This window comes from Empidonax traillii, unplaced genomic scaffold (assembly GCF_003031625.1).
Source record: "Empidonax traillii isolate 1590-97213 ecotype Southwest subspecies unplaced genomic scaffold, ASM303162v1 scaffold1290:size209104, whole genome shotgun sequence".
Classification (NCBI taxonomy): domain Eukaryota; kingdom Metazoa; phylum Chordata; class Aves; order Passeriformes; family Tyrannidae; genus Empidonax; species Empidonax traillii.
Window position 1 is genome coordinate 122,481 of NW_020956483.1, and position 21,973 is coordinate 144,453.

The window sequence follows — 21,973 nt, forward strand, 5'->3', positions numbered from 1 at the left end:
CAGAGTGTTCATTTTGGCAATTACAGTTTAATTGATAGTCGAGGGGCTAAAGGCTTTACAACAGGATATTCTCCAGCTTGAGTGTAAGAAAAATGAACAATTAACACAAAGAAAGGGTCAGCCCCGCTGTGTTCTTGTGACGTGACAGATAAATCCAGAGCTCCTGGTTATAGAACTGTCCCAGTACCTGATGTAGCAGATACTGATGAGCTGCACAAGGACTGTTTTAGTCCACTTTAGGACACTGCACTCAAAGAACAGTGCAAAATTAAGCTAGAAATGCCATCACCGAGGAATAGTCATTTTCAGTATTCCTTTGCAAACCTATGCAAAAGAATGCTTTGAACAGTCCTGATCTGAAAGTCCATATCGCTCCAAAATTTCAAGTACTCCTTCTAATTCCATTGGCTACAAAAGGCTTGAGCCAAGATTGATTCCATAGCCCGGAGACAGAGCCACGCTGCCGAGCGCAGATTTTACACATTTCAGATGCTGGCTCGGTTGCACTCAGCCACTGCAAGGCCTTCTAATGCTGCCAGCTCCACACACAGTGTGCAGGAAGGGACCATCTGGAAAAAATATCCCCTTCCATCTTGAGGCTCCTGTGCCTTGCCATCCCTCGAGATGGAAAGGCTCGGTGTACTCTTATCTCCTGTGAGCTGGTGCACTGCTCTGCAGGCAGCTGAGGAACGTGTGTGTGACCAGGGCAAATGTATATGGCAGAATTTTCCATGAGCCAGGGGTTTGGTTCTGACCCTCTGTAGCTGAGATGATATCTGTCTGAGATCTCCCAGCTTGCAATCCGAAGCATACCCAGGCCCAGCAGCATGTTTTCACACCCCATCCTGAGCTGCCCGTGCTGGGGCTGAAGCCAGAGTCTCAGCTGGCAGGAGGGCGGGTCTCTGCAGGAGTTGTCGCGGGTGGGAGTTGCACTGTCAGAGCTCTGGTTCTTCGTGGGGGTTTAGGACGCTGAAATGCTTTTGCTTTTCTGCAGCGTGGAGAGACCGCGCTGCACATGGCGGCGCGCGCCGGGCAGGTGGAAGTGGTTCGCTGCCTCCTGAGGAACGGGGCCCTGGTTGATGCCCGAGCCAGGGTAGGTGTTCCGCTTACAATGAACGCTCAGACGAGCGTGTGGGCATCAGCCGGGAGGGGCGCGGTGTCCGGGGGGGGGGGGTTCTGCCACCCGCGCTGATTGTCCCCCTTGATTTGAGTTGTAGGAAGAACAGACCCCGCTGCACATCGCCTCTCGCCTGGGTAAGACGGAGATCGTGCAGCTGCTGCTGCAGCACATGGCCCACCCCGACGCCGCCACCACCAACGGGTACACGCCCCTGCACATCTCCGCCAGGGAGGGCCAGGTCGACGTCGCCTCCGTGCTCCTCGAGGCCGGCGCCTCCCACTCCATGTCCACCAAAGTAAGACAAAATGTTCCTTGTCTGCGTCCCTCTGTTCCGTGAGGGGACGTGCTTTCACGCTGGGAGGTTGGATTAGCTTGGGTGTTTTCGCTTTGTTCTCCATCAGCAGCCATCCGGTAGATAGACTGCAGTAATGTGTCACGCTAATCAAATTTCAGCTTATTTTGCTGCCGTCTGAAATTGGGTTTGGTTCCTGCTGAAGCAAAATGCAGATCTTGGTAAACATGCGGTCCGGACAGGTTTTGAAAATGCCCTTGTTTTTCTCTTTCCCATTGTTCTCTGGGTAGGGATTTTTGGAAAAAAATTCTCAAAAAAGAAAAGTGGATGGCAGTGATACATTTTTTATGAACAGGCCTCCTTATTCTTCAATACTGTGTTTACTTAACTAGTAAAATAATTCAGCTCTGTTTCTTTAATTCTCCCAAAAGATACAGGTCAGCATCTGTCCAGTTGCATCGAATGCTGAATCTATTTTCAGTGGTTCTATAAATGAGGTGTCTTGTGACACAACAGGCCATTTTGTCTGGGGTTATAAAAGACTCTGCAGAACCATTATTGAGTTTTTTGGCCAAAAATGTTTACCAAACAAAAAATGTTTACCAATATGTTCCTAACAGAGCGATGAACATGTAAGACAGCAGATAGCTGTGAAAAGAATTATATACCGAGATCTCTTTTCCAAATTTAAAGGATGTAATAAGTGAGGATCACATAATTCTCATTGTTTATTAAAGTACCCTTGGTTTTACAGCTGGAACTTAAAACATGTTTTTGAACAACAGGGTGCCTTCCAGGGTTTAGAAGACTAAACCAGCAATTTTCATATTATGATCCACGGATTACTGGGAACGCTTGCTGTTCTCCTTTTATCCAGCTGTTAGATCACATTAGAATGGCTAAAAATACACTAAATACTTTCCTAATTTCCCATATTGCTTGATGGCAATTAGTATTGCAGGAACATTCTGTAATTATGAATAGGAGTAGATGCAGCCCACTAGATAATATCACTACAAACCTGTGATTCATGAACTGAAAATGTTTAAGATGCCCTGATACAAACTCTTTTTGACGTGGGATTTATGGAACTAAATGATAAGGATAACAGGCATTAAACATCACTTATGTGCCAGGCAAATAGGTCATCATAGCTTCCCAGCATTCCTGTTGGGCATCAGTGCAGGCTGCCACCTACTGTCACACATCCGTGAGTTTTCCCTATCAGTTTTCAAAATTTTTTTTTTTTTAGCTGGAGGACTTAACGACTGTATAAATATTTTTTCAACAAACAAATAATTTTTCAACAAACCCTAATGGAGGAATATGAAGTTTGGAGCTTTTCTCCCTAAATTTAATCGGTGTTTCGTTGTTACTGGAAACGACTGATACAGGAAATATTTCTAAAGCTTGCCGTCATAAAACAGAAAAAGTGCAGCTGGTTTCGGGTGTAAATTTTAAGAAGTGCCTTCATTGCCCCCACGCAGTGTGTGTATCAGATGAAGTGTCTGCCAGCCTGACAGGGTGTACGTAGGAAAGAGGAATACAAGGGAAAGTATTTTCTTGTGTGTCTTTTGAGACATGCTGCTCTTTCTAGGTCTGGCTATCGATTCTGAGAGCAGGAATGTAGGTTAAAGAGTGATTGCTTAGTGCATAGTTCTTAAAAGTGAGATGTCAGCATGACCATTGATGCAAACATCTGTGTTTTATTTTCTGGCATTTTTCAGAAGGGATTCACACCGTTGCATGTGGCAGCCAAATACGGGAGCCTGGAAGTGGCAAAGCTCCTGCTGCAGCGTCGTGCCTGTCCCGATTCCGCCGGCAAGGTACTGGTAGGAAAGAAAACAAGCCGGCAGCGTGCTGGATTCCACCTTAGGTGTGCGGTAGGCACGCCAAGGGGGCTGAGGCTGCTTTGGCATGCCGGGGTCGCATTCCCCCAGGGTGGTAGGTCTGGCTCCGTGCCTATAGAGCATGCACACGGTTTCTGTGGCTCGGGAAGCACTGGCTCCACCGAGCTGCCCAAATTCCCAACGGATAAAACACGGGAGCAAATTCCCCTTGCGGGGCGGGCGGGGCGGGGCAGGGTGGATGATAGAAGCCTGCGCCTACCGCCCTGGTTCACCCTGCTCCGCGGCTTCTCCCTGCTAACGGCCAGATCCCAATCCCCCCTTTCCCCCTCCATCCCGATCCCCTCCGTGCCCCCTCAGTGCGCCGCTAACACCGTAACCACCCTTGCAGAACGGGCTGACGCCGCTGCACGTGGCCGCGCACTACGACAACCAGAAGGTGGCGCTGCTGCTGCTGGAGAAGGGCGCGTCGCCCCACGCCACCGCCAAGGTGAGCACGGGACACGCCACGCACACGCAATCACATTGACAATCGCATCAGCAGTATGTACTCTATAGTATGCTCTGACCACGAACGCAGAGGATTCGTTCTGGGCTTAGGAGAGGTACCGTGGTCTCGCTGTGCAGGTGAGGGGAGGAGCCCTGAGGGGACGCCGGGGTGACCCAGCCCCGCCACCCGCGACTTTATTCGCAGCTGGAAGTCACTTAACCGCTGTGCAGTGTTAGCAAGCACATTAGCAACGAATATTCCGACCACACACACGCTGGGAATCCATTCCAAATTTTGGAGCAGTGTCAATGCCATGGAATTGCTGGGTAGGGGAGGGGACCCTGAGAGGACCCAGCCTCACCACAGCTTTATTCACAGCTGGAAGTCACTTCACTGCTGTGCAGTATTTGCCATGACAATAGAGATGTGTGTATTCTGACATGGGGAATTAATTCACGCGGTTAGGAGTGGGGTGTCCTGATATCACTGTACAGGTGAGGGGATCCTGATGGGAGCCCCCAGGGGACACTGTCCTGGCACAGCTTTAGTCAAAGTTGGAAGTCGTTTCACCATTGTGTAACATTGGCAATGACATCAGAAATGTATATTCTGACCAGGCACATGGGGAATTCCCGGGGCTGGGAGCAGTGTTGTGGTATCACTGCGTAGGTGAGGGGAGCCCTGAGGGGACCCAGCCTTGCCAGAGCTTTGATCACAGCTGAAAGTCACCCCAATATTGTGCAATAAGTAACAATTAATAGCAATCAATTAGCAATTAATATTCTGACCGTGCACACGGGGAATTCAACCTAGCATTAGGAGCAAGGCTGCTGCTGCTCAGGCTGCCAAAAAGTGCAGCCGCTTTGCTCAGGGATGGTACCGGGGCTGTGTTTCCATGGAAATGCATGGAGAGCAGGATAGTTTGGTAAAGCTCCCATTAAAAAAAACCAAACAAACAACCCAACTGAACACCTCCAGGGGAGTCGTCTCCAGTCCTCCAGGTTTGCCCCCATGGTATGTTATAAATCAATTAGGATGTTGTCTCATTGCCAGAAAATGCCCTTCTACCATGCTCAAATGGTTAATTTGATCACAAAAGCATTTTTCCCTTTGCTGTTTCCAGCCAGTGCCTGACATGCACATCAAAATTCCATATGCAAACACATGCCCTGAAAAAGCATAATGTGATGGAGAGTGTGCACCCATCAGTCATCACGGAGGATGTCACTCATCAGTCAGAAGTGATTATTTGCAATATAGGTTATACAAAATGTAGGTGTCAAATTCAGGTTAATTTGAAGGTATCAGTGGAACGGTCCTGCCCACCCTGGCGAGGGCTGGCTTAGTTCTAGTTTAGGCAGTGAAAATAACAGATGGACAAAGCAGCACAACAGCAGGGCTATGTGGGACATGTCTGGCCTTGAAAATTTAATGAACTCTCCTCTCTAGTAACGAGGGTAACATGAAATAATCCTGCTTTCTGGTGCCTGACTTCTTAGGTTTACATGGCTGTTGTGTTAACTCTTATTTTCCTTTTGTTTCCTGGCTGGTGTTAGAATGGATACACCCCACTGCATATTGCTGCCAAGAAAAACCAGATGCAGATAGCCACCACTCTGCTGAACTATGGGGCTGAGACCAACATTTTGACCAAGCAGGGAGTCACCCCGCTTCATCTGGCCTCCCAAGAAGGTCACGCTGACATGGCGACCTTGCTTTTGGAGAAAGGATCCAACATCCACGTGGCAACAAAGGTAACTCCCAACCAGAGTGGTGTGCTTGCTGTGCCCACAGGAAGCAGGTGGAAAGGCAGACCAAGAGAATATTGTTTCTGAGCATTCAGGAAGGCAAGGCTGCAGTATTTCTGTTGTGCTGCATCCTTGCCATCTCTCAAGCGAGCTCCCGCAGTTCTGCAGGAGACGGAAAACAAGAGGAATGTAAAATTCTAGAGCGTGTGGGTCCATGATTTATCAACATGTATCAAAACCTGAGTGCTGTGGTCTGACCAGCAAAGACTCTTTTCCTCATGTGCTTATCCTTCAGTTTTTTTCCCCAAGTGAAGACACTGACAGTGTCTGGCAAATAACAGGACAACGTTTTTACTGGAATAGAGACTGAGAAAAATACAAAGTGGGACCTTCCCTTTTTTTTTTCTTTTTTTTTTTGGTGATTGTACATTACAACTTTTTCATAGAAAACAAGTTCCTCCAAAAAAACCCCATTATTGTACATCTTCATAGGTCACTGGATTTATCCAGGGATATATGTAAATCTTACTTACTTAAGGTGAAAAACCTGCAGCTTTTGCTCATGCAAATCAGAATAGAAGGCTCACGTCTCTCCCTGTCTGGAATTAATGTATTCTGCTAAGAGGAACGAGGTGATTTTCATTCCTTATACAAAATTTGTACAGTGACTTGTTCACGTGAAAGTGCTATGTGTGTGATCACAGTGAGCTTTCAGTTAGAGGCTGCATCCTTTCCCTTGGCATCTTTGAATGGGATCTATTTCTGGAATTAAGGTCTTCATTCTGACTCGTGCCTGCAGTTGTCAAGGTTCCCTTTCCTGTCTGAGGAGTGGGAAGCACACTGAATGTGCTTCCCTAATTTATTAATGGGCTCCTCGGCTTCCCAAATGACATTATTGTTGAAAACCTGAGCGTGAGCGCTGATGCCTGAAAGTTTTCCCTCTATGGTTGGGGAGATGTAATTGCTCTGGAGCTCTTTTGTCAGCTGGAACAGGAGCAACATCAACTCCACTTTGTTTAAAAACACCACCCGTACTCAGAAGCTAAAGTTAGCATCTGTTCATGTTTTAAAGATGAGAAAGTGGGAAAGTCTAGATTTCATTCCGCATGTAAAGTAGGGTTTTATTCTTATTGCTGTCTATTTATTTATTCATTTCGTATATCCCACCTCCCAGGCTGGACTGACATCCTTACACCTTGCAGCTCAAGAGGATAAAGTGAATGTAGCTGAAATACTCACCAAACATGGTGCAAACCAGGATGCTCAGACAAAGGTAAATCACGGAGTGGCTGCTGTCTCCAGCACAGAGGATGCTACCCTTGTCCAAGGAATGTGCCACTGAGCTTGCAGTTTTACCTCTTTGTTCTCTTCTTGTAGCTTGGTTACACACCTTTGATTGTGGCCTGTCACTATGGGAACATCAAAATGGTGAATTTTCTCCTCAAGCACGGAGCAAATGTCAATGCCAAAACAAAGGTAAAGAGTTTTTCATTGCTTTGGTTTTGCTCTTTATCATCAACACGGTGATCCAGCGCTCTAAGTATGTGCCACGGGTGCCTTTTCACCTGCAAGCCATAACCATGGCATGGGAGGTGGCAACATCTCTGTGACTGTAGTGGGCTGACTTCTCTCTGCTCCATCTCATTGTGTGGTGTTCAGGATAGAAAAGTCAGATAACTCTGTGGGTGTATGAAAAAATGACATGGAGAGTCCATTTCATTGGGATTTTTTCTTTTTCCTGTTACTTGCAAGCTAACAAATGCAAGTTTGTTTCTGATCTCACTTACACATGGTTTACACCAGTGTAATACCAGTGTGCTGCCAAACCAGTAAGTAGCAATTCAGGCACTTTCAGGGTGATACCAGGTTCTCTCCAGTCTGCTGGGGGAAGAGTGGGAAGAATTCCTGCTGTTCAAGGCGTGGGCGGTATGACTCTGGGAGAGGAAGCAGCTGTGGTGAGGGAATGTGGTTTCCTGAAGGAGGGTTTGGGGCTTTTTGAGGGGAATCTGGATAAGCTGGTGCTGACCAGTTATACTGAAATGGGTCTGACTGCAGAGTGTGAACAAAGCTCACCGCCTCCAGCAACTTCTCCTTGGATAAACAGGTGGGCACACCTGAATGGGATGCATTTTGTAGCAAGAACTGTGTATCTCACCGTTCTTGTGAGAGGGTTCTGGTGGTACGCAGAGGTACACAGGGAGGTTCTGGTGACACCAACAGTGTTGTGGCATCCCAGCTATCATCCCATCACCCTTATCAGGAAAAGAAGGCTAACTCAGGAGCTGTGGGGCTGCAGCTTTGTTAAAGCTGGCTACCAGCTTCAGGCTGGATTTCTTGGGGTTGACAGGAAGCAGCCCCTTGATAAGTGTTTTTAAGATCCCATCGAAATCACTGGCTCGTAGTCTGCTGGTCCCTCTGCCCAGCTCCTGTGTCCCCAGCTGGGAGCTATGGGATGGACTTACTGCTCAAAGTAGCACTTATTTCATCACCATGGTCACAGCTCAGTGTGGTAGGAAACAGCCAAATAGTAAAGATTCTGCCTCATCCCTCATGGGATCACCCAAAATCAATGGGCAAAACCCGGGTGTTTCAAAAGGAGAGGCAACACCACTAGGAAAACAGCTGATGAGAATTAATAAAACAGACACTGGAAGGATCCAAACTACAGCTGCCAGGACATTCAGCCGAGGTATTTGGAGGCTAACTCAAGGGACAGACAAACTTGCATCTTTAGTATTAGCTCTCTCTCTATGTTTAAGGGGCCACTGGGGCAGATTCTGATTCCATTTACCCAGGTATTTCACGTATTTATAATAATTTCATTAAAGTCAGCAAGTTTGTGTGAGGAAGCGCTTCTCCAAATTTTAACACCTGGGGACCCATAAAAATACTGGCAGTCTGTCAGCTGGCACTGTGGACTCAGTTTAAAGAGCAAATCCGTCCTGGCTGCATTCAGGAATAGGCATGTTAAAGACCATGTTAAAAACCTCTGTTGCAACTTGGGCTTTAACCAGAGAAAGCCTGCGTGAAGCTTTGTGAAAAATAACAGGGCTGAATTCCGGTTTCGAAGGACTGCACTAATATTTAAGTAAAGATGGTGAACTTACTTTGCCCCAGAACCTGCAGTAAATCCTCCTTCGAATTCCTAGCGGTCCATGCACTCCTAGTAAGAACTGTGACAGTTGTGAACTGTCACTGGTTAATTAGCAGTGCAAAGCATTACTTGCATCTACTGGTTTGCCACAGAGATGCCTCCCAGAGCGTGCCTTTCAGAGCCTGCCCCCAGGCTTTACGTAAGTGTACAGTGAGATCAACCTGGGGTTTTCTTCCAGTTTCTTCTTTGCCTGCTTTCAAAGCCAATTTCAAATAATTTTGTAAATGAACTGCCTGACTGGACTTTCACAATACCATCTCAGATCAGCCAGCTGCAGTGCACTTGGGACTGGGGTTGTGTTTCCGTCTTGTGTCTCATGAGAACGGATCACTGGAGCAGAGAAGTCTATGGAGTTAAGAGTGTTTATTAATACAGGCACTGTGTACGTGCGTTTAAGTGTAGTTACATCTTGGTCCAGCCTTTTGGAGGCAAAGCTAAAGCTGATTGACATTTTTAATACGTATATGTTGTTGGCCTTTTAAAAAGCAAATAGGCTCTAATCAAGTGGTGAAATTGATACATTTTTTTTAATTGGCTCAAATATTTTAAAGGCAAATCTTGGGGCTTCTGTTGAAAACTAAGATGTGAGAGCAAGTTGAATGTTCTCTGCCTCACCTATGATTCTGTGCCCTTAACTTGCCACTTTAACTTTGCTCTTCCTCGTTCCTCCCTCTGATTTAGGAAATGAGAGACAAATGTCTTTTCAGGTATTTCTTATATTGTGAGATGAAGATGATTTCTGAATGAAAATATTATCTTCCTTTATATTTTCATTAATCTGGGGAAGGAAAATTATTGTTACCGAAGGATTATCATCTTTGGGTTAATCAATGGCATAATTTATGTTTGAAACATCTCAAAAGGGGCAGAAGGAAGCAAAGTGAAATTTCTAATCTAATTTCTGGCACTTGTTGTTCTTTGTTTGCTTTGCTTGTCAACAGAACGGGTACACCCCTCTTCACCAAGCTGCTCAGCAAGGCCACACTCACATCATCAATGTCCTGCTCCAGCACGGGGCCAAGCCCAACGCCATCACCACGGTAAGTCTGTGACCTGCCAGTGGGAACTTATTTCCCTGGACAGTTCTGTCCTTTCCTTTCTTAAGGCTTGAGAGCAAGTTGTTGTTTTGGGGAAAGTATTCCTCGTACAGCTGGTTGTCAGATGTGTAAATGCCGCTTCCTCTGCTTTTCCTTATCCTCTTAAGGTAGTTCAGATCTGGTCTGACTGAGCACTAAGCTAAACGTGAGGAGGAGAGATGGATTTCTGAGCTGCAGGGTCGGGCTAGCCACAGCTGGCTGTGCTGACCTTGTTCAGTTTCCCTCTGTCTGTAAATTGATATCTCCATAAGGAATTTTTCCATAAAAATTGTGGGCTGTTTAGAACTTGGACTTTTTTTAAAATTTAGACCCAAATTTCTGTCCCTCTCTGCACTGGATGTGTTTCAGGTTCTTGCTGATTTCACAGTTGTTAATGCCTCCTCAAAGACCGTCAGTAACTTCTGGCACGGCTCCTTCCCCACACTCAGCCAGGAATGCGACTGTCCCATTTCACATTGATGTTGTTATTAGTCACCTCTAATTGGGTAATCATTAAAATGCAGCCAGAGTGTCCAGATCTCGTGTCATTCCCCAGAGTGGATCAGCTTTCCATGTGTACATCGTGTGCGTGCTTAAATCAGCACTGGCACCTTGTTGGGTCCTGGAACTATCACACTGAGTAATCCTGGGTGAACTTACCCAAAGTGCCAGTTTCTGCACCAAATCATCAAGTGACAGACCACTGTAGTCACCTTCTGGGGCTGTAGGCACTACTTGGCACGTGCAACCAAAGATCTCTTGGCTTGATTTCAGTCCTCACACTGGGGCTACCTGACCCAAATCCAAGCAGAGTCTTAAGGATGTGTGTTACACCATTTACGTGCTTCCTCAGGTACCAGATCTGTCCTGGTCCACACATAGCAACCTCTGGCTTAAGAAAAAAGAGAGTTGCAACCCGAGACGTCTGGCAGCGGAATATGGGAGTGGGTTGCAAGTGACGGTAGCAGTCACATTATTTGTGCTGTGAAGATGCTAATCTGTTCGTTTTGTGCTGCTAATCCGCAAACCGTGTGTTGCTGCAGGGCTGCCGAGCTAGACTAATAGAGCAGAATCTAAATTATAGATAACTAAAGCCAGTACTGAAGTAGAGAGAAGCCCTCAGGCTGATATCCTGCACAGTGGGGTCACGAGAGAAATCATTTCAGTGCAAAGAGCGGTACAGTGACATTCCATGACTCCCCAGCAGGCCAGCGTGTTGTCCCTTGGTTCAGTGCAACACAACACAGAAAAATTCTGTGTAGAGCTCTTTACAAAGAACCATGGGACACATCCCTTCCTCCCCCCTCCAGGCTGAGTGACATGGGGACCATGGACTGCCAGTGTTTCAGGTGGTAAAATGAGGATGAAGAAGTCAAAACACTTACTAAATTATCATCTTAATGTGCATTTGACGAATGACACGTCTATATATCATGAGCATTCAAACTGCAAATAATTGTATTTAAATGGAAAGTAATTCCTCCCCCCCAAGCCTTTCGTGCTTTGTGTTTGTTAAATCATGAGCTTTTGTGTACTTTTATTGGAGATGCATTTTTGTTGTATGAAAGAATAGAAGTGCATGCGGAGAACACAGCTGTGATCTTTAATTCCCTGGGGAAGGAATTGTATTTGATAAAGGTTTAACAGTTTCAACTGGGAGCGAAACCGTAACATTTTAAAATACTTTCCGTTTTTTAGAAGAGTTTTTCTGGTGTTTATGCAAAATAAACCACAGACTTCTGCAGGCAGGACACGTGCTGTACGGTGAGGTCTGAGCCCTGAAGGGTTAAACCATACAGCCTTTAGTATTTGGACTATCTGGCAGATGTAAGTGTGTTGTGTTACCATGGCGACCGGGGCTATAGTCTTAAAGAAGTTACAAAGACCGAGTCAGATGTAACGGTAAAAAAGCAGTGATTTTCCTAGGCTGTGCCTTGTTTTGGATGGAAATGCTGGCTCATGCAGCGCGGAGCGTGATCTCATTGGTTCACATCACAGTCCTCCCTCTCAGCGCTCTCCCCCCTCTGCTCTCCCTTCAGAATGGTAACACTGCCTTAGCCATCGCCAGGCGCCTGGGATACATCTCGGTGGTGGACACGCTGAAGGTTGTCACGGAGGAGATCACCACCACCACAACTGTGAGTTGCACGTGCATTGCAGTGTCTCTTCTCTGTTTGCAGCGTTGTCTTTCTCCTCGTCCCACAGGCTCTCCACGTACCTTTTCCCTCTTTTTTTGTTTTCTGCCTTTAGTCCCCCCCTTTCTGTTGGATTTCTGCTGCGATGCCTGTGCAGCGTATCTTTTAAGCGTGTGGAGGTGTGTGCAGCACCACAGGCTCCACCGAACTGGGGAGCAAAATCTGGGTGCACAGAGATGGAAAGCAACCCTTCAAAAGCAGAGTGAAACTTTGTCTAGATCTGGGTCTGAACTGCGAACCCAAACTTTCCAGAAGTTTGTGTGGTGTTGCTTAGATCCTGCCCTGTTTCTCTGTTTCTCTTTCCGCTTCTCTTTTCCCACCTGACATTACATCTCCACACTTGTGACACCAACTGAGGCTCAACCCCTGCAGCGCATCACGGTGTCCTCACGTTTGGACTGTGCAGCCATGGCCTGGTGCCAAGCCTGATGATGCTTGTGGGATGGCTGTGGATCTCATCCATCATCTTCTTACTCGAGTCACTTCCTTGAGTTCAAACAGATCCTGTTTTTCCAAATGCAGAGGAATCTTCCCTTATGGGCTGAGTCCCCCCCCAGTCTTGGAGGCTGTGTTTTGATGCCAGGGTTTGTGAACGGTGTGTGTGCTGAATGTCAGCAAGGTGGTACTGCAGCTTTAAGCCAGGAAAAACTGATCTGTTTGGACACCCTGGGAGGGGAAGGTTTTCTCTTCTTGGACTTTTTGCCTCCCATCCACATGTGTCTTAGCAGGTAGGAAGGGAGAAATTAGGAAAAGTGTATAATACAATTAAATTCAGTTTAATTTCAATTACTGCATTTGTCTTGAAGCACTGTTGTAAGGTCAAGCTTTTTTTTTATTTTTTCAAGAGGGATTAACAGTCTACAAAACAGCTCTACATGTCATTTAGAAGCTCAGAGCTTTAAAACCCCACAGATTAGTTAAAAGATGACACTGCTCAGTCAGGGGGAGGGTTAGAAGAAGGGAAGAAATACAGAATCTCTTGTAAAGAAATGGGAAAATAATTTTAATATTGTTGCATGCTGACAGCAAGTCCCACTGATACGAACCGAGGAAGATGGAATAAGGTTACAAATAGAGTGAGTCATAATTTATTAATGACTTGCAAAGATCAGGCTGAGTCAGGTTTGGACAAGAAATTCAAGAGTAATTCCAGAAGTCTCTAATGAAGTCTGTATGTTTTTGTTGTTATTACTTTATGTTCTTCTTCAGTCATATAGCACATCACACCTGTACGTGCGTAAACATTAGATAAATAAACATAAACATATCTAATCAGAGATTTAGAAAAACAGAAACTAGGTGAAATTTCTTGAGGAACTTTAGCTCTTTTCAAAAGATTATTTTTTAGCCTCCAAGCACCCCTTTGCTGTTCTCTGTGCTGTCTCCTGGCACACCTTTCTCATTTATTGCCCGATATAAGTTGTAACTTCCTTTCTGCTGTACACTGTGTTGCACTGGGCAGCCTTGCACCTTGTCTCATGCAAGTGTTGGAGCTTTGTAATAATAGGGATTGCAGTGTGAAAAGACACCTGTGAGTTACTTACTTTGGGTAAGTATTTCTTTAAACTTTGAGGGTAATGGATTTTTCTACCGGACAGCTGATGCCTGGGGCTTAGGACTGAGTCCGATACCCAACCTTACTCGCAGAGTCGACCTGTAAGACTTGCATATAAGACAAATCTGAAATCTTGACCTGTGTCTGTGTGCATCGAAAGCCAGGTGGGAACCCTCGAGAAACTCAGCAGATTCTCCAGCTGTGAATTCATCTGCAGCTTGTCCCTTAGGGATCTATGGAATCTATACTCTGGTGACGGTGCTCCTGGTGGGGAGCGTTGATTCCACGTAATGTACAACAAGTCCTAAAGAGGAGGGATAAATTCCAGGCACTCCCTGCGGTAAAGTTCAGTTCTCCAGATGGTGAGGCTGGTGTTGGCAAACCTGCACGCAGTGTTTAGCGCTGCAAAGAAGGTGCTGTCACCATAGCTACCTCATTCTCTGAGCCTGTGGCTGAGCCCTGCCTGGAGGATGTCAGACAGCCTGATGCTTTATTGATATTCAAGTCACTGGCGTTGGAGATGAGGAAAAGATCTCCAGTGCCAAAGCCTTGCTTTGCTCTAACTTGGAACAGATTTTCCTCTTACTTGCATTAGTGGTGTTATTAGTGGAGGCACAGGAATATAAAGCAATAGAGAGAATAAAGTGCACTTTTCTTTTTTTTTTTTTTTACTGAAAGATTAGACATGAGTAGGAAATAAATCAGAATAAACCGGACTTTCAGAGGTTTGCTGTGCAATTAAGTTTTGGGGCATTTATACAAACAAGCATAGACTTCCTGTGGACAAATAAATATATGAGGAGCTTTGGGGTTGTTTACAGGATGGTGCTGTTCAGTAAGTCACTGCTGAAAGCACGTCTGGGTTTATATATCTGAATTATTCTATGCCAGCAAATGAAAATCTGGCCTTACAATGAAAGCCTCAAATACAGAAGCTTGAAGTAAAGTCCATAATGGAATTCTCAGTGGCACTAAACAGTAGGGAGTTTAGGCAACACACACTGAGCAGTTTTCCAAGTCTCATGGTGCTAGATAGGATTTTAAATTTTGAGAGTATTTGATGTTCCTGTCAATTAAAAAAAATTCTAGAAGTTCCTTTAAAATCATCAGTTCCCAACAGAAGTTGTTGGGATTAGAATTAATGGTTAAGTAGAATTAGGAATTAAGTGGAATTAATGATTCTTGCTGAGTTCAGCGTTCCAAAGAGGGCCTTGCAGGTTTTTTGTTCTTCTAAAACACACACGTGCACACACACTCTTTTGAGTCTCTTTTCCAAACTTTCTTTCAATTGTTAAATTACGTAATAATTTTTTTTTTCTGACTGATAGGAAAGTCAGGAAGTAAATAAAGTATCCCTGCTTCTCTGTTAATAAATAATAATGCCTGAGAGCCTCAGTCAGAGGCCAGACTGTTATTACATAGGGGCCTGTAAAAACCTAAGTTATGAATAAATTGATGTAACCGTAAATAGAGCAGAGTAAAAGAAAAGTATACAGTGAGCCTCTATACCTGTAACTCAGGGTTTACTTCAGCTTATTGTCTAACTTACTTGTTAACTGTGCTGTTGAAGAGACAAGGTCGGTGTCACCTGAGTGACAGCACCCTCCCCATCTGTCATCACTGGCCTCGTCACCCCACTGCTGCCTGACATTTCTATCCAAGGAAAGCCATGGGAATACAGGGGGGAAAAGTCAGACATATTGGAGGAGGCATTCGGTGAATGCAAACTAGTTTTCCACCCCGAACATGTGTTCTGCTGCAACAGAAGTAATTAGTTGTCTTTACTCCTGGGTAAGAGTGAACTTGGGGGGGCCTAATTGGGATTGCCAGTTGAGGCAAAGAGCATTGTTCTCTCCATGTTCCTCAGGAGAGCGAAGTGAAAACTGCTGTCACAGTTAAATAGATTTGAAAAACGTAAAGCAGACTTTTAAAACGAAGTTGCAAAGTAATTACACGCTTGGTAACGTAGTTGTTTATGAAAGTGCAGTACGTTACAATAACCAAGAACGCTGCCTTTGTGGGTTTGTTAGAACTGGAGAATACACAACAGCATCAGGAAATAGCTAGTAAATTCTGTGCAACAAAAACTGCTGTTGACTTCACTGCTTGATATCAGTGGGCATTTTCCCAAAAGAATGTTGCACAAGGGACTCAGGGTTTGGCTGACTTTAATTATCCCTCACATGTTATGCTCTTTCCCTCCTTTTGCATGTAATGGCAATTTATGCAGGACAGATACCATCTACAAGAGAGGCTGAAGCACTGCCTCAGTGGGAACTTCCCAAGGAACACAGGTGGCCTCCTGGCACTCCCCTCGGTGCCAGAGGGGCACATCTGCTCCTGCATACCTTAAAGGCCGCGTGTGCACTGCCCTCCGCAGCTCCCCAGTTCGGCTGAGTGGCTGCACAGCTGGGTGGAGCCAGGGAAATAGTTCTTTTTTGGTTGTGACTAATGCACTTCTGCTCGCTGCTCTGTTTTAAGCCCTTGGCATTTTGTCTCCTGTAAGAGTTTCCTGCAGGCAACTTTCTCACACCTCGCACTTCCTACAGCTTCTCTCATTGCGTTCTGCATGTCCTTCTCCAGGCTGTATCTTGGTGCTAAAAGGATGTCCCCATTCTTGATTCAGCACCCCTGAAGATCATCTGTTTTCTCCCAGAAGTCATTTATGAAGATAAAATTATATGAAAAATATCTTCCAGTGTTCTCCTGCTCTGTGCTCTCATGTTTAACCAGTGTTCTGCCGCTATTCCTCGGCCCACACTTGCCTTGATTCACAATATTTTAAGTTTTTAGGTGCACAAAATATATCAGAATCTTCAAATAACCTTTTTTTTCCCCCCCTTCTGATGTGTACATGCTTCGGGGGAATAGACATGATTTATGAAAAGGATATCATTAATATGCAGTGTAGGCATTTCTCTTTTTTTGGGGGGGTGGAGGGGAGAAAAGAAATGTTTCAAGTGATCTGTGTAAATCCTTCACATCTTTTTTTAGTTTAGGAATTTCACATCATTCATAACTTCATTTCCAAACGCTTTACGATTTAATAATTTCCATATGCCACATACAACTTTCTGAAGCTCTTCTGTAGACATTACCTAATTCACTTTAAAAATCATCTTGGAAACATTGAGCTGAATTGTTCTACATGCACTATTTATAAGTAAATTTTATTCCTCTGAGCAGCACGTTATCTTTATGGTCTTATACTTTGGGGCCAGAAGAAATGTTGTTACCTTACAGAGCACTGAGAGTGGGAGCCTCTGGAGTAGAGATGAAAGTTAGGGGAAAGGGATGCACATTATGAAATGCCTCAGCACATCCCCCTGCTGTCAGTGTTGCAAATATCCCCCTGTAAACTTTGCTGCTCTGTTTGGTGTTTCATTTGAGGCCTGATGGTTGTGTCTTTGCAGACTGTAACAGAGAAGCACAAGCTGAATGTACCTGAGACCATGACCGAGGTGCTGGATGTGTCGGATGAAGAAGGTGAGCAACTTTGCAACATTTCATACCACTCATGTCACCTGTGAGGTCGGCTCGAGAAGCTGCCTTTGATGTGTTCATTTTGCAGTGCTTGAAATGCCTTTTTTAAAATGATGTAATCATCGTGGCATTTGGATAAAGATGCCAAAATTTGACCTATTGCAAAATCCTGGAGCCCTGCATCTTCTTCAGAAAAAGCTTATCTGAACCAAATTTCCCAACGTTTCCCAACTCCAGATTTTAAAATTTCTATGTAGAGCTTTCCCAGAGCTGACTTTGACCCTCCCATGAAAAGGAATCTGAGCTGTAATTTTTTTGGCTCGGTGCCACCTGTATCAGATACATATATCTAGGAATTCTGCCTAATTGGAAACATTTGTGTGAGGAGATGCATAAGGTGGAAGGTGAGCAGACTGTTCCCTGGAGGGAGCTTTTGGCACATAGGACTCACGGATACATAAGGCATGACATAAAGTAACAACACACTAATAAGCTTGGCACTTGGGTTTCGGAGTCCATTCCATGTACAGACAGGAGACACGTGTTGTACTGCTTAGCTACATCCCAAGAAAATTTCTGTGAACTTCTGGAAGAATTGATAAAATATTGCAGTCTTAGGCAGCACAGAATTACAGAAAAGGCTTAAAAACATCCCCTTTTCAAAGTTCACAAGTGACTGCTTAGGAATTTCAATCACACGGCATCTGATAAATACAAACATGTTTGAAGCAATCTTCTGTCTTCTTTTTTACTCTTGGCAGTGTTAATTAATATTGCAGCGTCTTACATATGCTGTTTTATGATGGGTTTTATTATTTCGTGGAAATAATTTGTGGAGTGACTAATTTCCAAAAAGTCCTGGGGATTTAGGAACACAGGTTACAGGGTAGGATTTTTTTTTCTTTTACAAAGAATGCAAATGCACTTGTGGTTCTAAATGGTGCAGGAAGTTAATGGCATTCATTAGTGCCAATATAGCTTCTCGTGTTGCTTTTAGAAATGGTATTTCTGCTGATAAATGAGTTCCACTCGAGTAAATATGATGCTTAGGCTCCAGATGCAACTTTTTGTTTTCGAATGTGAAAGCAAACAAGTGTGATTCAAAATCAATTATTTTCTGCTGCATCACGACCATTGAGGTTATTTTGCTCAGGAATGTTTTTACTGCTTTGTGTCTGAGAAGCGATTCAACTATTTGTGTAATTATTCAATGACAAATGGCCTTTAAACTGCTTAAAGCTTTGTGTTCACCTTGCTGAGTTTACTCCCAGGCCTTCAATCTTACCGTTGAACCATCCTTAAACCCACAAAGCCTGGAATGTCTTTCTGCTTCTACAGGATTGATCCAGAGTATTCCCTTTTCTCAAACCAATTTGTGTGTTGTACAGCCTTTAAACACTCTGATGATGAACCCTTCAGTGATGGGGAAGCGTGTAATGGCACAGGTGCTGTTAGCAGGAGTTCGTGGAGTAAGACCTGCAAACTTCCTCTTTTTGTTTAACCTGGACTGTTTGGTTTATTTTTTGTGCTGAAAAAACACAGGTTTGCATACTTGGGGTGCCTAACACTGCTCCTCTCCGTTACTTTTGAAGTGTGGCTGAGTGTGTGTCTCCTGAAAGGTGGGAGGAAGAAGGGAGGCCAGAAAAGCTCAGATTTATTACCTATATCTTGAATGTGTTGGCAGAACTTGAAGGGGCCGTCCAGCATGACTAATGCTCTCCAGTGCTTTGAATTAACATTCCCTGCAAACAGGCCTAACGTGGATGGTACTTGGGACAGGAACTTAAAATAGCTGGGGAGGGACAGGAAGACTACAAAAACCCCTTTAATAGAGGGGATGAACCTTTCAGTGATGGTGGAGCTTTGTAGGAGTCCAGCAATAAGATTTCTGTAACTGTGTGTTCTTTCAAGTGACACAATGTGTTCTGAAATAAATTGCTGTGACACCTAAACCTGCCAGCTGTAGTTACATGATTACCCAGAGTAGCACAAGAGTACTTGAGCAAAGCAGTGGTTCAAGTCCCATGGCGGAGCACGTTGACCGCTGGTGATAAATATTTTGTATTTTGCCTGGAAAATAGGTACGTTGCATAATTGCACGCTGTTATGTTGTTAATATAGTGTTCCTATTCCTAAAACAAACGGAAGTGTAACATCCCATGTTAACAGGATAAAGTAATGCATCAAATAATCTAGTAAATAGCTTAGCTTGATATGGAAGGTCCTGCCCTGTGTAGCCTATTTTAAAATATTTTGCATGGACCGAGAGTCCCACAAATTCTTTCTCGATTTTCGTGCAGCGTTTTTCTGTTTATCCTATGTATTATTATTCAGAATTCTTTACCTTTTACGATACTTGGAAAAAATTAATCTTTCTTCTGAACAGAACTAGATCATGTTTTTGGTTTTGCTTGTTTGTTTGTTTGTTTGTTTGTTTGTTTTGAAATGGCATTTGATCCCCCTCAATGGGGATTGCACTACAGATTCCCATAGGCAGAGCTGTTAAGTGATGTGGTTGGAGAAACATACCCCCCCTGCCAGCAGAAATGCTTGGTGTGGATACAGTTGCACTAAAAAACCTGTGCATTTTTATCGTTGTGCCTGCCTTGGCTGTGAGTGTTGCTGCAAAGTTCCCGTTCCTTTAAAGCCGTTCCCACAAAAGAAGCTCTTTGCACCCGAGGGATCCTTAGAGTAGAGCAGGGCAATTACTGCAAAGCATCTTGTGAAATGTATTGTAGTGGTGTCTACAGAATCAGTGAAGTTGAGCACGAGCAGATGTTTTTGTTAGGGCTGAGTCAGTGCAGACACACAGGAACATCTAGAAAAGGCAGGAACCTGATTTTCTTCTTTCCCCGTATATTAATATGCTCCTCTGCACTCATTCCGTGTGTTATTTCACCAGGGTGTTCAAGAGCTCTCACTGGTTTCTCTTTGAGCCTCCTCATCTCCAGTTAATTTTCAAAAGTTGTAGTTTCAGTTCCTATTTGAGACTAAGTTCTGCCTGCTGCAGGAGTAGTCAAGCTCTGACTGTGGTTCCCCACATCCTCCATTCTGGCAGCACAAACATTTCACCATGTGGTGAACCAGCCCAGAGAACTGATCTGTCTGCAGATTAATTTCTTTGTTTGTACTGACAAGTTATTTTTCAGCCAGACAACTGTCACAGGCAGAAGGGAGTAGAAGTAGAAGGTGTGTAAAAGCAGGGTTTGCTGTCCCTTCATGAAAGTGCATCTGTGCCAAGGTGGCAGGTCTGTGATACTGCTGTATCACTTAAGGCCATCTTAGTGTCATCTGAGATTTCCAGGAAGCAGTTCACAGTTAAGCCATATCTGATTGGATCAGATTTCTGATCAAAAAGTTAAAAACCCCACAGTACAACAGTGGATTTCCTGGGTGCCTCCCCACGTGGCCTGCTGCATATGGGTGAGAAATGGGCACAATTCACTGCTGGTGTACATCCACATAATTCCTCTGGAGGAGCACTTTGATTAGTGGGAAAACTTAATTTCCTTAATTAAACTCAAAAGTTAAAGTTGCAACCTGTTGTTCAATGTATCAATATCTGAAACTCTGCAGGAAGCCACCCATGAAACCCTGCTTTCCTGCCCGGCTGAAAGTAAAGAAAATTTAAAGCATTAGCCAAACTTACCCAGGGAAACTTGCAGTGTGAGCCACTAAGTGGAGAACTGACTTTAGGGAAGTGAAGGTGTCTAAGGAAAGTGTCACGGAAACTCTGGAGTATACATATTCCATAAAAATCGTTCTTGCCACAGCTCTCCCTTCTCCATCTGTTACTTTTAAGCAGCAGCACTTCTGTGGTGAGCTGTAGACTTATCTGCATGCTGTAGAGAAAACAGTAATTTTGGCAAACTCACAGAAATGTATCTGTGAGTTAAAAAACATTAAAACATCTATTAGAAGCGATTTCTGGCAGTTTGACACAGACTCCTTTCTTTATTTTTTAATTTTAATTTTTTTTTAACTTTTGTCTACATTTTCTTTGTGTTTTGTGAGAAACAATTCCAGAGCAATTCTCATACAGCAGTTTTTTGCAGTTCATTTATGAGCAGAATAAGCATAGGAATGGTAAGAGCTGTGTTTGTTGAGCCTTCCCTGAATGAATTGACTCTGCAGATGTAAGTACAGTGTGGGTCTCCAGCCAAGCTCTCACTGTAGGAGGAGATAGGTGATCTCAGAATGTACCCTGTGTCACTTGGTAGTCTGGTCAGTGATTTAAAATGCTCAAAACTGTATCCAAACATTTGGCAGCAGCAGCAAGTGCAGTGATTCAACTGGGAAGGTGTTCCCTCTAGGAAATGGAAGATGAATCACTAAGCAGGTAACTCCTCAAAATCTACCTGTGAGTTCATAGATGGCCACTGCAAACAGTGGAGAACCAATGCCTGGGGTTGTATTTGTCCCAGACTGCTCAGTGTGAGCGGTGAAAATGTTCCTGGCATTAATTTGATGGGGAATGTGATGGCAGACAAATTGTTTCTGGCACAATTAAAAAGGATCATTTCTTGTATGGCCACAAAGCTGCCAGCTGCTAAGATCTGCTGTGTAAGGAAGGCCTTGCTCAGCTGAATATGCAATCATTGAGACTTAAATATGTAGTTTTCCCCTTCGTATACTCTAATGAACTACTTGGGAGTTCATCTCATTAAGGAAAGGTGGAAGGGCACAAGGGACTGTTAGGGAGTGACTTTATCTTCTAGTTCCCTCCAGACTAGTGTGCTATTGAAGGATATCCCTGGACAGTCTGGTTACTGTTTGCAGATGTTCCCAGCACATCAAACAGAGGTACTCAGCCCTGGTATTGACAACTCTTAGATGAGAGGCCAAAGCTGGAATAAGAGCAGACTTTGGATATTTTTTTTTTAAAGGATGTGGGTGTGATGAAAGTGGTGAAGATTCTGCCTTTGTTTCTATGATAGATGGAATGTCTGGCATGATTATAATTATCTAGTTTATTTGAAATATAACTTGGAATTCCTTTTACTGTTTGATTAA

The 21,973-nt window shown here is 44.3% G+C and overlaps 1 protein-coding gene across 20 annotated transcripts in view; it reads left to right on the forward strand.

Annotated features, from left to right (window-relative positions):
* The window catches only part of ANK2 (ankyrin 2), a 171,903-nt gene that overhangs the window by 100,592 nt on the left and 49,338 nt on the right, over positions 1–21,973 (forward strand). For 17 of the 20 annotated variants that reach the window (XM_027906375.1, XM_027906377.1, XM_027906395.1 and 14 more), the window contains 10 exons: positions 995–1,093; positions 1,218–1,415; positions 3,140–3,238; positions 3,651–3,749; positions 5,306–5,503; positions 6,672–6,770; positions 6,875–6,973; positions 9,593–9,691; positions 11,767–11,865; positions 16,891–16,963. In XM_027906375.1, the coding sequence (XP_027762176.1) occupies positions 995–1,093; positions 1,218–1,415; positions 3,140–3,238; positions 3,651–3,749; positions 5,306–5,503; positions 6,672–6,770; positions 6,875–6,973; positions 9,593–9,691; positions 11,767–11,865; positions 16,891–16,963 (1,162 nt within the window). Of the gene's footprint in view, positions 1–994; positions 1,094–1,217; positions 1,416–3,139; positions 3,239–3,650; positions 3,750–5,305; positions 5,504–6,671; positions 6,771–6,874; positions 6,974–9,592; positions 9,692–11,766; positions 11,866–16,890; positions 16,964–18,348; positions 18,430–21,973 lie in introns of all 20 variants that reach the window. The other 3 variants (XM_027906391.1, XM_027906393.1, XM_027906374.1) reach the window with 2 other exon arrangements.